This window comes from Saimiri boliviensis, chromosome 21 (assembly GCF_048565385.1).
Source record: "Saimiri boliviensis isolate mSaiBol1 chromosome 21, mSaiBol1.pri, whole genome shotgun sequence".
Taxonomy (NCBI): Eukaryota; Metazoa; Chordata; class Mammalia; order Primates; family Cebidae; genus Saimiri; species Saimiri boliviensis.
In genome coordinates, this window is record NC_133469.1 from 22,350,797 (window position 1) to 22,365,501 (window position 14,705).

General features: G+C 45.5%; 1 protein-coding gene across 1 annotated transcript in view; it reads right to left on the reverse strand.

Annotated features, from left to right (window-relative positions):
* The window catches only part of ATP6V1E1 (ATPase H+ transporting V1 subunit E1), a 30,351-nt gene that overhangs the window by 5,705 nt on the left and 9,941 nt on the right, over positions 1-14,705 (reverse strand). The window contains exons 3-7 of the mRNA XM_039462386.2: positions 11,649-11,758; positions 10,168-10,234; positions 3,638-3,727; positions 2,568-2,636; positions 571-665 (exon numbers count right to left, since the gene is read on the reverse strand). Of these exons, the coding sequence (XP_039318320.1) occupies positions 571-665; positions 2,568-2,636; positions 3,638-3,727; positions 10,168-10,234; positions 11,649-11,758 (431 nt within the window). The remainder of the gene's footprint in view (positions 1-570; positions 666-2,567; positions 2,637-3,637; positions 3,728-10,167; positions 10,235-11,648; positions 11,759-14,705) is intronic.

Sequence of the window (14,705 nt, forward strand, 5' to 3'; positions counted from 1 at the left end):
TCCTGAGCAGCTGGGATTACAGGCACGTGTCACCACGCCCAGCTAATTTTTTTTTTTTTTTTTTTCCTGAGACAGAGTTTCGCTCTTGCTGCCCAGGCTGGAGTGCAATGGTGCAATCTCAGCTCACAGCAAACTCTGCCTCCCGAGTTCAAGCGATTCTCCTGACTCAGTCTCCCGAATAGCTGGGATTACAGGCGCCCATCACCACGAGGAGTTAATTTTTGTATTTTGAGTAGAGATGAGGTTTCACCCTGTTGGCCAGGTTGGTCTTGAACTCCTGACCTCAGGTGATCCACCCACCTCAGTCTTCCAAAGTGCTGGGATTACAGGCGTGAGCCACTGTGCCTGGACAAACTAGACTTTTACAGTACATTTAGCTGGCTAGCAAGGGAGAGCACCACAGAACAGAGCACTGACAGAACAACAGGAGCAGCTGCAAGTGGAACACACCACGGCTCTAGCCTTTTGCCTAGAGTGTGCTGCTGAAAATACCCTTTAAAAAGGGCCCAGTGTAAAGGCCACTTCTCCGAGGGAAAGAAGGTAGATGTTAGCAGCAGGAATACTCCTTACATGTCCTCAGGCAGGTAGGACTCCTGGTCAATTTGGACATCAACATCGTTTTTGGTGGCAATTTTGTACATTGGGATTGCCTTTTGCACTGCAGCCTGGAAATACAGAAAACAATGAGAGGCATTACTAGAAACTATGAAGCTATTACCCAAAAACTCCACAAACTACACAGGCAAAGATATTTCCATTTATCCCACGAAGAACAGAAGCCCTGCTGCTGGGAATGTACAACAGCACAGCCACTGGGGAAAAACGACAGTCTGCACACAGGAGGGAAGAGACACGAACAGCTTCTGTCAATATTTAATAGGGTGGATGGGCGTAGTGAGTCACGCCAGTAATCCCAGCACTTTGGGAGGCCGAGGTGGGTGGATCATGAGGTCAAGAGCTCAAGACCATCCTGGCCAACATGGTGAAACCCCGTCTCTACTAAAAATACAAAAATTAGCTGGGCATGGTGGCATATCCCTATAATCCCAGCTACTCTGGTGGCTGAGGCAGAAGAATTATTTGAACCAGGGAGTCGGCGGTTACAGTGAGCTGAGATCGTGCCACTGCACTCTAGCCTGGCAACAGAGGGAGACTCTGTCTCAATAAAACAAAAAAAGGCCGGGTGTGGTGGCTCACACCTGTAATCCCAGCACTTTGGGAGGCTGAAGCGGGTGGATCACGAGGTCAAGAGGTCAAGACCATCCTGGTCAACACAGTGAAACCCAAACCCCATCTCTACTAAAAATACAAAAAATTAGCTGGGCGTGGTGGCACGTGCCTGTAATCCCAGCTACTCAGGAGGCTGAGGCAGGAGAATTGCCTGAACCCAGGAGGCGGAGGTTGCGGTGAGCCAAGACTGCGTCACTACAGCCTGGGTAACAGTAGCAAAATTCCGTCTCAAAAAAAAAAAAAAAAAAAGCCAGGCGCGGTGGCTCAAGCCTGTAATCCCAGCACTTTGGGAGGCCAAGGCGGGTGGATCACGAGGTCAAGAGATCGGGACCATCCTGGTCAACACGGTGAAACCCCGTCTCTACTAAAAATACAAAAAATTAGCTGGGCATGGTGGCGCACGCCTGTAGTCCCAGCTACTCGGGAGGCTGAGGCAGGAGAATTGCCTGAACCCAGGAGGCGGAGGTTGCGGTGAGCCGAGATCGCGCCATTGCACTCCAGCCTGGGTAACGAGCGAAACTCCGTCTCAAAAAAAAAAAAAATACGAAAAATGTTGAGCATGGTGGCACATGCCTGTTATCCCAGCTACCTGAGAGGCTGAGGCAGGAAAATCGCTTGAACCCAGGAGATGAAAGTTGCAGTGAGCTGAGATCACGCCATTGTACTCCAGCCTGGGCAATAAGAGGAAAACTCCAACGCAAATTTAAAAAGGCAAATATATTTATATTTATAATGAGAAATGTAATTGACAGGGGACTAAGCACTCACCTCCTTATCCTTGCCCTAAAGTAACATACATGGAAGAAAAATTTTAATCTCGAGAGCAACCTGAGAACTCGACTCAGAGCTGACCATCCTCTTTGGGTGCCCAAATTCTTCCTCTAGGTACAGGAACACACTGAGTGAGGTCAGAGTCAGACTTGCTTGTCTGGCATTAGGCTACCTCCCAAGATGGCATTACCTATCTTTGTTCCAATCCAAAGTGTTGCTTCTATTATTTGATTTTTAGGTTTCAGAATTACCAAGTTCCTAGAAAGAGAGGAGGGTACTAGCTTGTCCTCTTAAGAAAACACACTAGATGCCGGGTGCGGTGGCTCAAGCCTGTAATCCCAGCACTTTGGGAGGCCGAGGCGGGTGGCTCACGCCGAGGTCAAGAGACCGAGACCATCCTGGTCAACAAAACACACTAGAGGCTAAAGTACACTTAAATTAATACATACAATGTGTTAAAACTCTAATTCCTATGGTTCAGCTGTTTTGTATTAGAACATGCACTTCATCCTAACATTTTGATCTTTAGAAAAAAAAAGAGAGAAATTATTACATAAGTTCTTTACCTTTACCAGAGGGAAATCTTGTTTCCTGCATCGAACAATCATTCGGGGCTCCAGCAACTGGTACAAACCCTGGAAGAAAGAGTCCATACAATTAGCAGAAAATACAAACTATAAAATAAAGCAACAGTCCGGCGCTGTGGCTCAGGCCTGTAATCCCAGCACCAAAAGCAGGCCAAGGCAGGCAGACTGCCTGATCCCAGACCAGCCTAGGCAACACGGCAAAACCCCATCCCTACAAAAAATAGGAAAAATCAGCCAGGCATGATGGTGCATGCCGATAAATCCCAGCTACTCAGGAGGCCGAGGCAGGAGAACGGCCTGAGCCCAGGAGGTGGAGGGTGTTGTAAAGCACAATGACGCCACTGCACTCAGCCTGGGCGACAGAGCAAGACTCTGTTTCCAAAAATAAAATTTAAAATAAAATAAAGCAACCGTAAAATAAGATGTTTCTAGACTTCTTTGATTTAGGTTGGAAAAATGTCCCCCAGTAAGTTCCACTAACAGATGGCATATGCCACATAAGAACATGGAAAGATCCATCTACCACAGCTCAGGTAAATGGACACAAACCTTTGGTGGTAGAAACAAAATTCATACAGACGCCTTATCTTACATCAGCCAAGCTGAGGACAATTATTACTGTCAATAACGTAAGTAAATAAGGAGTCACAGCTCAGCAATAAACAATCAAAACATATACAGTGTTTGGTCTGAATCCTTAATCTAAAGCAAATATTTTAGTGGCAAAATCAAATTAAGGGAATTTAAAGGTAGCCATTGCAAGCAAATCTGACCCTTAAGTCATGTAAACCTACATAAATGAGTAGTAGACCTGGAACCAGTCTTATCCAACAAGCCAGATTTACCGTCTTCCTATGCAGCACATAGTTCAGACACGGTCAAGAGTAAAAGGAAAAAAGGGAAAAGCAAAAAAAAAAAAAAGGGGTGGGGGGTGAAAGGGAAAAAAACTATGATGAGAGAACAGGAAAAACAGAGCTGGTCTCTTAATAGACACTCTAAATTTTCTCAGAACGGTAGCTGTAAACAGTAGATCTGGTCTTTGAGGGTACCTGGAGAACCAGTCCATCCAGCAGCACTTGGTACCTGGTTGTATCTTTTACCACCTTGCTGAGCCTCTGTTTCGCTTCATTTAGTAGGTCCTACAAATATTAGAAAAGATAAAAGTTATCTACACATCTGGGCAGTCGGCTCAAAACCCACTGCGAGGCTGGTCCTGGCTCATGTCCAGCTGCCCACATTTTATTGCTGGGTTTTCATTCAACACACATTCCCTGAGATCTGAGATAAAGCAGGGGCCGTGCCGGGTACAAAGAAACACGTAACACCATCTCTGCTCCCAGGGAGCACACGGCCTAGCAGAGAATAGCTCAGGTAACCAGCAGTTCAGAAATCGACACAAGTGGGTTTGTGACTTTGAAAAGTAAGCTATCAAAATGGTTGTACATGATTATCCCGTTTTAATTTTTAAGGGAAAAAAACCAGATGTCTGGCTATAGATTAAAACACCAACAATCTACCTCTGGAAGGCTAGATTATGAATAATTTCAAGAATTTTTTTTTTTGAGATGGAGTTTTGCTCTCGTTGCCTAGGCTGGAGGGCAATGGCGCGATTTCGGCTCACGGCAACCTCCGCCTCCTGGATTCGATTCTCCTGCCTCAGCCCCCTGAGTAACTGTGATTATAAGGCGCCCGCCACCACGCCCAGCTAATTTTTTTTTTTTTAATTGCATTTTAGGTTTTGGGGTACATGTGAAGAACATGCAAGATTGTTGCATAGGTACACACAAGGCAGTGTGGTATGCTGTCTTCCGTCCCCTCACCTGTATCTGTCATTTCTCCCCATGCTATCTCTTCCCACCTCCCCACCTCCCCGTCCCTCCCCCATTTCCCCCCAACGGACCCCAGTGTGTAGTGCTCCCCTCCCTGTGTCCACGTGTTCTCATTGTTCAACACCCACCTATGAGTGAGAACATGCGGTGTTTGATTTTCTGCTCTTGTGTCAGTTTGCTGAGAATGATGGTTTCCAGGTTCATCCATGTCCCTACAAAGGACGTGAACTCATCATTTTTGATGGCTGCGTAATATTCCATGGTGTATATGTACCACATTTTCCCTGCCCAGTCTATCATCGATGCGCATTTGCGTTGGTTCCAGGTCTTTGCTATTGTAGACAGTGCTGCAATGAACATTCGTGTGCACGTGTCCTTGTAGTAGAATGATTTATAATCCTTCGGATATATACCCAGTAATGGGATTGCTGGGTCAAATGGGATTTCTATTTTTAGGTCCTTGAGGAATCGCCACACTGTCTTCCACAATGGTTGAATTAATTTACATTCCCACCAACAGTGTAAAAGTGTTTCTATTTCTCCACATCCTCTCCAGCAGCTGTTGTTTCCAGATTTTTTTTTTTTTTTTGGAGACGGAGTTTCGCTCTTGTTACCCAGGCTGGAGTGCAATGGCGCGATCTCGGCTCACCGCAACCTCCGCCTCCTGGGTTCAGGCAATTCTCCTGCCTCAGCCTCCTGAGTAGCTGGGATTATAGGCACGTGCCACCATGCCCAGCTAATTTTTAAAATATTTTTAGTAGAGACGGGGTTTCACCATGTTGACCAGGTTGGTCTCGATCTCTCAACCTCGTGATCCACCCGCCTCGGCCTCCCAAAGTGCTGGGATTACAGGCTTGAGCCACCGCGCCCGGCTTTTTTTTTTTTTAATTTAGAAACACTCTGTTTCTAATTTAGGTCTCACTCTGTTGTCCAGGCTGGAGTGCACTGACACCATCACATCTCACTGCAGCCTCCACCTCCGGGGCTCCAGCCATCCTCCCACCTCAGCCTCTGGAGGAGCTGGGACCACAGGCACACGCCACCATGCCCAGCTAATTTTTGTATTTTTAGTAGAGACGGGGTTTCACCGTGTTGACCAGGATGGTCTCGATCTCTTGACCTTGTGATCCACCCGCCTCGGCCTCCCAAAGTGCTGGGATTACAGGCTTGAGCCACAGCGCCCGGCTGTTTCCAGATTTTTTAATGATCGCCATTCTAACTGGTGTGAGATGGTATCTCAACGTGGTTTTGATTTGCATTTCTCTGATGACCAGTGATGATGAGCATTTTTTCATATGTTTGTTGGCTTCCTGTATGTCTTCTTTTGTAAAGTATCTGTTCATATCCTTCGCCCATTTTTGAATGGGCTTGTTTTTTTTTTTTCTTGTAGATCTGCTTTAGTTCTTTGTAAATTCTGGATATCAGCCCCTTGTCAGATGGGTAGGCTGCAAAAATTTTTTCCCATTCTGTTGGTTGCCGATTCAATCTACTGACTGTTTCTTTTGCCGTGCAGAAGCTGTGGAGTTTGATTAGGTCCCATTTGTCTATTTTGGCTTTTGTTGCCATTGCTTTTGGCGTTTTGGTCATGAAGTCCTTGCCTACACCTATGTCCTGAATGGTTTGGCCTAGATTTTCTTCTAGGGTTTTTTTGTATTTTTAGTAGAGACAGGGTTTTGCCATCTTGGCCAGGCTGGTCTTGAACTCCGGAACTCAGGTGATCTGCCTGCCTCAGCCTCCCAAAGTGCTGGGACTGCTGGCGTGAGCCACCGCGCCCAGCTGTTTGTTTCTGAGACAGGGTCTTGCTCTGTTGCCCAGGCTGCGGTGCAGTGATGCAATCATGGCTTACTACAGCCTTGACCATCCAGGTTCGAGACATCCTCCTGCTTCAGCCTCCTCAGTAGCTGGGACCACAGGTGTGTACCACTAGGCCCAGTTCATCTTTTTTGTTTTTTATAGAGATGGGGTCTCGCTATATTGTCCAGGCTGCTCTTAAACTGCTGAGCTCAAGCAATCTTCCCACTTTATCTCCCAAAGTGCTGGGATTACAGGAGTGTGCCACTGCATCCAGCCTCAATGTTCTTTATGTTAGTTTGTATTTTCTTTCTTTCTTTTTTTTTTTTTTTGAGACAGAGTCTTGCTCGGTTGCCCAGGCAGGAGTACAGTGGCTCATACAACCCCTGCCTCCCAGGTTCATGCGATTTTCCTGCCTCAGCCCCACAAGTAGCTGGGATTACAGGCACCCGCCACTGTGGCCCACTAATTTTTATATTTTTAGTAGAGCACCGTGCTAGGGTATGAGTTTTTATTTTCCAATCCATCTCCAATAAACACTGACTTTTATAATAAAAATAACTAAAATAGGAATATTATCAGGAAACGAATCTCATATGGCTGAGAACACACTGGAAATCATTTGTTAAGTAATAAGGCCTTTGGCCGGGCGTGGTGACTCACGCCTATAATCTCAGCACTTTGGGAGGCCGAGGCGGGCGGATCACGAGGTCAAGAGATCGAGACCATCCTGATCAACAAAGTGAAACCCCGTCTCTACTACAAATACAAAAATTAGCTGGGCATGGTGGTGCTTGCCTGTAGTCCCAGCTACTCGGGAGGCTGAGGCAGGAGAATTGCCTGAATCCAGAAGGCGGAGGTTGCGGTGAGCCGAGATCGCGCCATTGCACTCCAGCCTGAAGAGCTAAACTCCATCTCAAAAAAAAAAAAAAAAAAAAGGCCTTTAAGGGTTAAAAGAAAACTCCAGTCTTTTAAAGGGCACAGATAATGCCCCGAATTCAACTGCTGGCCACTTAACACTGTTAAGTATATTGAGTTATAGCAAGTATCCCATATAGGTTTTTTTACTATGATCTTGGGAATAAATATGATCTTGGGTAAGTTATGTTGTTTGGTATTTTAAGCAGGAGAGAGACATGTGTGCTTGCCAGAAGAGGTGAATCAGGATTTGGGGAAGGAGGGCAGAGAGCAGGGAGAGACCTGTCTGCTGAAAAGCCCCTTATTTGGATGAGGTCACCAGATCCTCGGCCCTGTGAGAACCGCTGATGTCTAGCACATCTGCAGTGAGCTCTCACTCCACAGTCGCGCCCAAGAAAGGGCACTCCAGTACCAGGCTCCAAAGGCACAGTGGGTACTCAGGGGAAGAGCAACCCAGAGGCTTTTCACTGAACACCCTCTGCACCAAGCAGATGTATAAACTATTTAAATATTCAGCATCTTGATTACCATGCACCTCACTGTTCTCGGATGAGAGAGATCAGATCAGCAGCTGGTTGGAATGGATGCCCACTGTCACGGCACACCTGTGGTGGTGATGGTAGGGGAACTATCACATTTCACGGCAACCCATGCAGACAACTCAATCACTGTAAATACCTTCCTAATATAAATATGATATACAAGTATGTAAGTCAATGAGCAAGCAAGAGCTGGGACTCAATCTCCAACAGGCTGACTGCAAACTCTTCCCTCCCTTCTAATCTAATGCCATCTGTTAAGGCCTAAGGGAACGCACCAGCTGGCACGACCGGCCCACAGCAGCACAAGGCAGCTGCTGCTCACGTCTTCTCTCCCCCAGGCCATCACTTAGTATTCCCAGTGGGATCTGTCTGAAACTCATTCCACATTTGGACATCTACTAACTACAAATATGCCCAGATTGAAAAAAAAATCAGGAGCACTCATGTTAAGATCCTATATATATATATATATATATTTTTAAAAGATGGGGTTTCACCATATTGGTCAGGCTGGTCTTGAACTCCCAACCTCAGGTGATCCACCAGCCTCGGCCTCCCAAAGTGCTGGGATTACAGGCTTGAGCCACCGCGCCCGGCGGGAACGAACATTCCTTAGACATGATATGCCAAATGTCAGGTGCCAGAGGACTTAAATGAGTTCTCTCATTCGATTCCCCCAAGTCCTCTGAACCCCACATCATAATGAATAAACACAAGAGAAAGCTGAGGGTCAGAAATAATAATTTAGACAAATGAACATGGTAGAGTGGACATTTAAACTCACAGCTGATTGGCTCTTAAGCTACAGGACCTTCTACAACAAACTACCTTCCCTAAGACATACTATTATTCTAAAAGCCTTCTAAGTTAGTTCAATCAATCCAAGTTGCTAAAGATATCTGAATCCCTGGAAGGAAATCAACTCCTGATTATTGACACTTCAGAGAGGACAGAAAAATAACCGTTGTCCTGAGCTAGTAACATTCTGCAGTCAACATTTTCTCAGGAAACTCTTTACTCTTCCTTTTGCATTTTAAAGGGGTGAACTAATCCCAGGTGGCAAGATAAATCAGCAACAGACTTTCATTTTCCCACATTCCTGGAGTCTAAAAGCGGATAAAGCACTTACATTTGGGTCAACTTTTACTATCTGAAGTCATATGAAAGTTATGTTGGTAAGTCACCTCTATAGCGTCCTAAGTAACAGTCCTCCACACTTGACAACCTCACTGACACTTCCATCTGGAGGTTTCTTGGCCCCTCAAACATGTCTGAAAGTCAAGTCCACCCGGGGATGCCAAACAGAAAAAAGATCTACTTATTTTTCTTAACATTTCAGCAATTTCCCATTTTTGTGCGCGGACCCACCATTCTCCTAGTTATCCACACCTGATACTCAGAATTTAGTGATGGACTTGGAGAAAAGGTGGAGTCGATCAGTAGTCAACATGCGACGCGTCTTCCCATAAAATGCATCAACACTAATACCCCTATTCAGTTCTCACAGTCACCATACTATATCAATTGAGTAAGAACTGACAACTTGCAATATCGGTTTCTGTTTCTTTCTCATCTAAGAAAACAGTATGTCTTCCATCTATTTTTTATATATTTATAGTTTTTTTGGTATAGGACTTACTCCTAGTAATTTAATGATTTCGGTAGCTATTATAGAGAGATCTATTTTTTAATTTTACTTGCAAGTAGGTTATTGTTGGCATGAAGGAAAACTATTCATTTCCTATTGTGTTTATACACAGTCACATTTCTGGATTAGTTATAGGATCTTAAGCTTTTTGAACCTTATGTTTTCTGGTTGAATAACCGTATCTGCAAAGATGGTAATCTCAATATTTATGTAACTCATTTCTCCATCTCATAAGCAATCTAGGATCTCCACAGTGACAATGAGTAACAGTGGAAATGCAGGCATCCCTGTTTGGTTTGTGAATATACTCCAAATATCTCTACACTTTCTCAATGAAGTGGTGCGCTTCTGAAACTTTCTGTCCTCTTCCTTGAAGGATTATAATACTTTCCATAAGGTTTTCTTTTTAGCCTCCTCCCTGCCCTGTTCAATTTAGCCTGCATGCTTATAAGATGAGCCTTATTTATAATATTCTCCACAAAACAATACAAAAATATCCACGGCTCTCCGTTGGAAACAGGTGAGGCTCTTCAGTCTCACACTCACGGCCTCTGGATTAGCCTGACTGCTCCCTGCACCCTCAGGTACTGTGCAGTACATCCGCAGTGTGTGTGGTGATCCAGGAGGGTCTTACATGCTCTTTAAATCAGAAGGTCCCTGAATACAGGGCTTGGCTCTTATTCACTCTTGTACTTATTATAATACCTAGTATAATAAAAAAATTGCTGAATAAATGCTTTCACTCTAAAAATTATTCCATCAACTCCTTAATTAATGGTGACTAGTAAGCTACAACAGGCCAACGAATAAACATGTTATAATTTCACAACTAACAGGGGCTAATTACTCACTGTGATAAGGTCATCTCTTGCTCTGAGGACCTTCAGCCTTGCTTGATTCATCAAATTGGACATCTTACTGCAAAATGATATTGAAAGGCAGCATCAGTAACTTAAAACTGTAGAGAGATGGGTGAGGAAGGTCAGGTCCAGGAACTCTAACGTCTTGCCACTCAAGAAATGTCCTCCCTTTCAGACTATACCTTGCACATGTCTCATCTCAGTGTCTGGCTATTTGGTGAAGTCGCCAGGCCTACCGACACCAAGTCTATGAAAGTGGTGAAACTGTTTAGTGAACAGCCCTTGGCCAAGAAGGAGACTTATGACGGGTATCCTGATCACCACACTTACTCTGGACTCATGAGGACACTCCAGCTTCTTGGACTCTACAGAAATGAGCATCAGCATTTCATGGATGAGCAAAAATGACTAAAGAAGCTTCATGGAACCGGGCTCGGTGGCTCACGCCTGTAATCCCAGCACTTTGGGAGGCCGAGGCGGGTGGATCACGAGGTCAAGAGATCGAGACCATCCTGGTCAACATGGTGAAACCCTGTCTCTACTAAAAATACAAAAAATTAGCTGGGCGTGGTGGCGCGTGCCTGTAATCCCAGCTACTCAGGAGGCTGAGGCAGGAGAATTGCCTGAACCCAGGAGGCGGAGGTTGCGGTGAGCCGAGATCGCGCCATTGCACTCCAGCCTGGGTAACAAGGGCGAAACTTCGTCTCAAAAAAAAAAAAAAAAAAAAAGGAGGGAAAAGAACAGCAAAAAATAGTGTTGGTCCCTCAAGAGGGAGAATTTCTCAGCAGCAGAGAGAAGAAAGTGCATTTGTCTTTGCACATATTGGAGGAATGTCATCTTCCTAAATGAAGGTTATTTGGAGGAACACAGTCATCTCCTTGTTGAAATTCCATCTGGTTAAATTGTGGCTAGTTTCTTGAACACATTCTAACCGCAAGATTATTCTGGTCTTGGGCCGTGTAAGGTGAAGTTTACCTAGTTCTCTAATGAAAGGAATACATTAAAAAAAATAAGAAAAGAAAAAAAATCGTAGAGAAAGAACTTGAGGCCAGGCACGGTGGCTCACGCCTGTAATCCTAGCACTTTGGGAGGCTGAGGTGGGTGCATCACCTGAGGTCAGGAGTTCAAGACCAGCCTGGCCATCATGGTGAAACCCCATCTTAAAAAAAAAAAAAACAGAGAAAGAACTTAAACTCCTGGGCTCAAGCAGTCCTCCTGCATCCCAAAGCACTACAACTACAAGTGTGAGCCACCTTGCCCAGCCTGCAGTTTAATCTTTGAATACTCCCATGAGGCTTCCATTCTCACAAATGAAGAAAGGGAAGTTAAATAACTTGTCCCAGGTCATATTAGCAGGTGGTCGAGTTAAGCTCTCACTCTATATATGCCTGACTCCAAAGCGCCTGCTCTGTCTTCATCTCCTGACTTCTGAAAACTTCCTTAACTTAATACTGCAACCAGGTTCGACTTACATTTTCTTCTGCTGCTCGATCTGTTTCTCTTTCTTCTCATAATACTCCATAATCTTTAGTCTTTGGGTTTGCACAAGCCGACCTTTCTCTATGTTGAACTCTTCCTCTGCCTACAGGGGAATTAGTCGATATTAATTCGTTACATCAAATTTTGATGAACAGTTTTATTTTAAGCAGCTGGTGACCTGGGGTACTTGCTTATGAACACTTATTCCATATATAAAACATAAAATTACGCCGGGCACGGTGGCTCAAACCTGTAATCCCAGCACTTTGGGAGGCCGAGGCGGGTGGATCACGAGGTCAAGAGATCGAGACCATCCTGGTCAACATGGTGAAACCCCGTCTCTACTAAAAATACAAAAAATTAGCTGGGCGTGGTGGCACGTGCCTGTAATCCCAGCTACTCAGGAGGCTGAGGCAAGAGAATTGCCTGAACCCAGGAGGCAGAGGTTGCGGTGAGCCGAGATCGTGCCATTGCACTCCAGCCTGGGTAACAAGAGCAAAACTCCATCTCAAAAAAAAAAAATCATAAAATTTATTGTGACTCATTTTCAAGGATTCCAATTTATTCAAAAGGAAAGATCAGCAGTTTTCATTATAAATGATGTACCAGGGCCGGGCGTGGTGGCTCATGCCTGTAATCCAAGCACTTTGGAAGCCAAGGCGGGCGGATAACCTGAGGTTGGGAGTTCAAGACCAGCCTGGCCAACATGGTGAAACCCCGTCTTAAAAAAAATAAATAAATAGGGCCGGGCGCGGTGGCTCAAGCCTGTAATCCCAGCACTTTGGGAGGTCGAGGCGGGTGGATCACGAGGTCGAGAGATCGAGACCATCCTGGTCAACGTGGTGAAACCCCGTCTCTACTAAAAATACAAAAAATTAGCTGGGCGTGGTGGCGCGTGCCTGTACTCCCAGCTACTCAGGAGGCTGAGGCAGGAGAATTGCCTGAACCCAGCAGGTGGAGGTTGCGGTGAGCCGAGATGGCGCCATTGTACTCCAGCCTGGGTAACAAGAGCGAAACTCCGTCTCATAAATAAATAAATAAATAAATACCATTCAATCAAGGATAACAGTAACCAGCAAGGTACTAAAGAATATAATTGGCCAGGCATGGTGACTCACGCCTATAATCCCAGCACTTTGGGAGGCTGAGGCGGGCAGATCACCTGAGGTCAGAAGTTCGAGACCAGCCTCACCAATATGGTAAAACCCCCGACTTTAAAATAAATAATAAATAAATTTTTAAAATCCCAGCACTTTGGGAGGCCAACGTGGGCGGATCATGAGGTCAAGAGATGGAGACCATCCTGGCCAACATGGTGAAACCCCATCTCTACTAAAAATACAAAAACTAGCTGGGCGTGGTGGTGAATGACTGTAGTCTCAGCTACTTGGGAGGCTGAAGCAGGAGAATGGCTTGAACCTGGAAGGTAGAGACTGCAGTGAGTTGAGATCATGCCACTGCACTCTAGCCTGGTAACAGAGCAAGACACCATTGCAAAAAAAAAAAAAAAAAGAATGTAATTGGGTAGAATATTCTGTTCATGAAAAAAATTACTAAGTATTCTAAATTTTCCATTTCCTTACTAGGGGCCAATAAAAATAACACAGAACTTGAAAGTTTAGAACAGGCGTCCCCAAACTGCGGCCCTCTGAGGCCATTTATCCGGCCCCCACCGCACTTCAGGAAGGGGCACCCCTTTCATTGGTGGTCAGTGAGAGGAGCACAGTATGTGGCGACCCTCCAACGGTCTGAGGGACAGTGAACTGGCCCCCTGTGTAAAAAGCTTGGGGATGCCTGGTTTAGAAGATCCAGCTTACTGCCCACAAAATTTGGTTGAGTAACCCTCAGGCTTAGTGTCCTCTCTTGTAAAATGAAGTTAAAAAAATAAAAAGTTTGAGACCGGGCGCGGTGGCTCAAGCCTGTAATCCCAGCACTTTGGGAGGCCGAGGTGGGTGGATCACGAGGTCAAGAGATCGAGACCATCCTGGTAAACATAGTGAAACCCCATCTCTACTAAAAATACTAAAAATTAGCTGGGCATGGTGGTGTGTGCCTGTAATCCCAGCTACTCAGGAGGCTGAGGCAGGAGAATTGCCTGAACCCAGGAGGCGGAGGTTGCGGTGAGCCGAGATCGCGCCATTGCACTCCAGCCTGGGTAACAAGAGCAAAACTCCGACTCAAAAAAAAATAAAAAAATAAAAATAAAAATAAAATAAAATAAAATAAAATAAAAAGTTTGACAGACCAGGTGTGATGGCACATGCCTGTAATCCCAGCACTTTGGGAGGCCAAGGCGGGCGGATCATGAGGTCAGCAGTTTGAGACCATCCTGGCCTAGGGGGTGAAACCCCCTTCTCTGCTAAAAATACAAAAATTAGCCAGGTGTCGCAGCAAGCACCTGTAGTCCCTGCTACTCGGGAGGGTGAGGCAGAAGAATTGCTTGAACCCAGGAGGCAGAGGTTGTAGCGAGCCAAGATTTCGCCACTGCACTCCACCATGGGTGACAGAGTAAAACTCTGTATCAAAAAAAAAAAAATAAGTTTTAGGCTGGGTATGGTGGCTAACGTCTGTAATTCCAGCACTTTGGTAGGCCAGGATGGGCGGATCACCTGAGGTCGGGAGTTTGAGACCAGCCTAACCAACAAGGAGAAACCCCGTCTCTACTGAAAATACGGAATTAGCTGGGCGTGGTGGTGCATGCCTGTAATCCCAGCTACCTGAGGCTGGGACAGGTAAATGGTTTGAACCCAGAGGTAGAGGTTGCAGTGAGCTGAGATCCCACCATTGCACTCCAACCGGGGTAACAAGAGAGAAGCTATTTCCCCTCATAGTTAAGAGTGGTAGTGTTTTTTTTTCTCTTCTGAGATGGAGTTTCTCTCATTGCCCAGGCTGGAGTACAATGTCGCGATCCCAGCTCACCACAACCTCCGCCTCTGGGGTTCAAGTGATTCTCCTGCCTCAGCCTCCTGAGTAGCTGGGATTAGAGGCCTGTGCTACCACACCCAGCTAATTTTGTATTTTTAGCAGAGACAGGGTTTCTGTATGTTGAT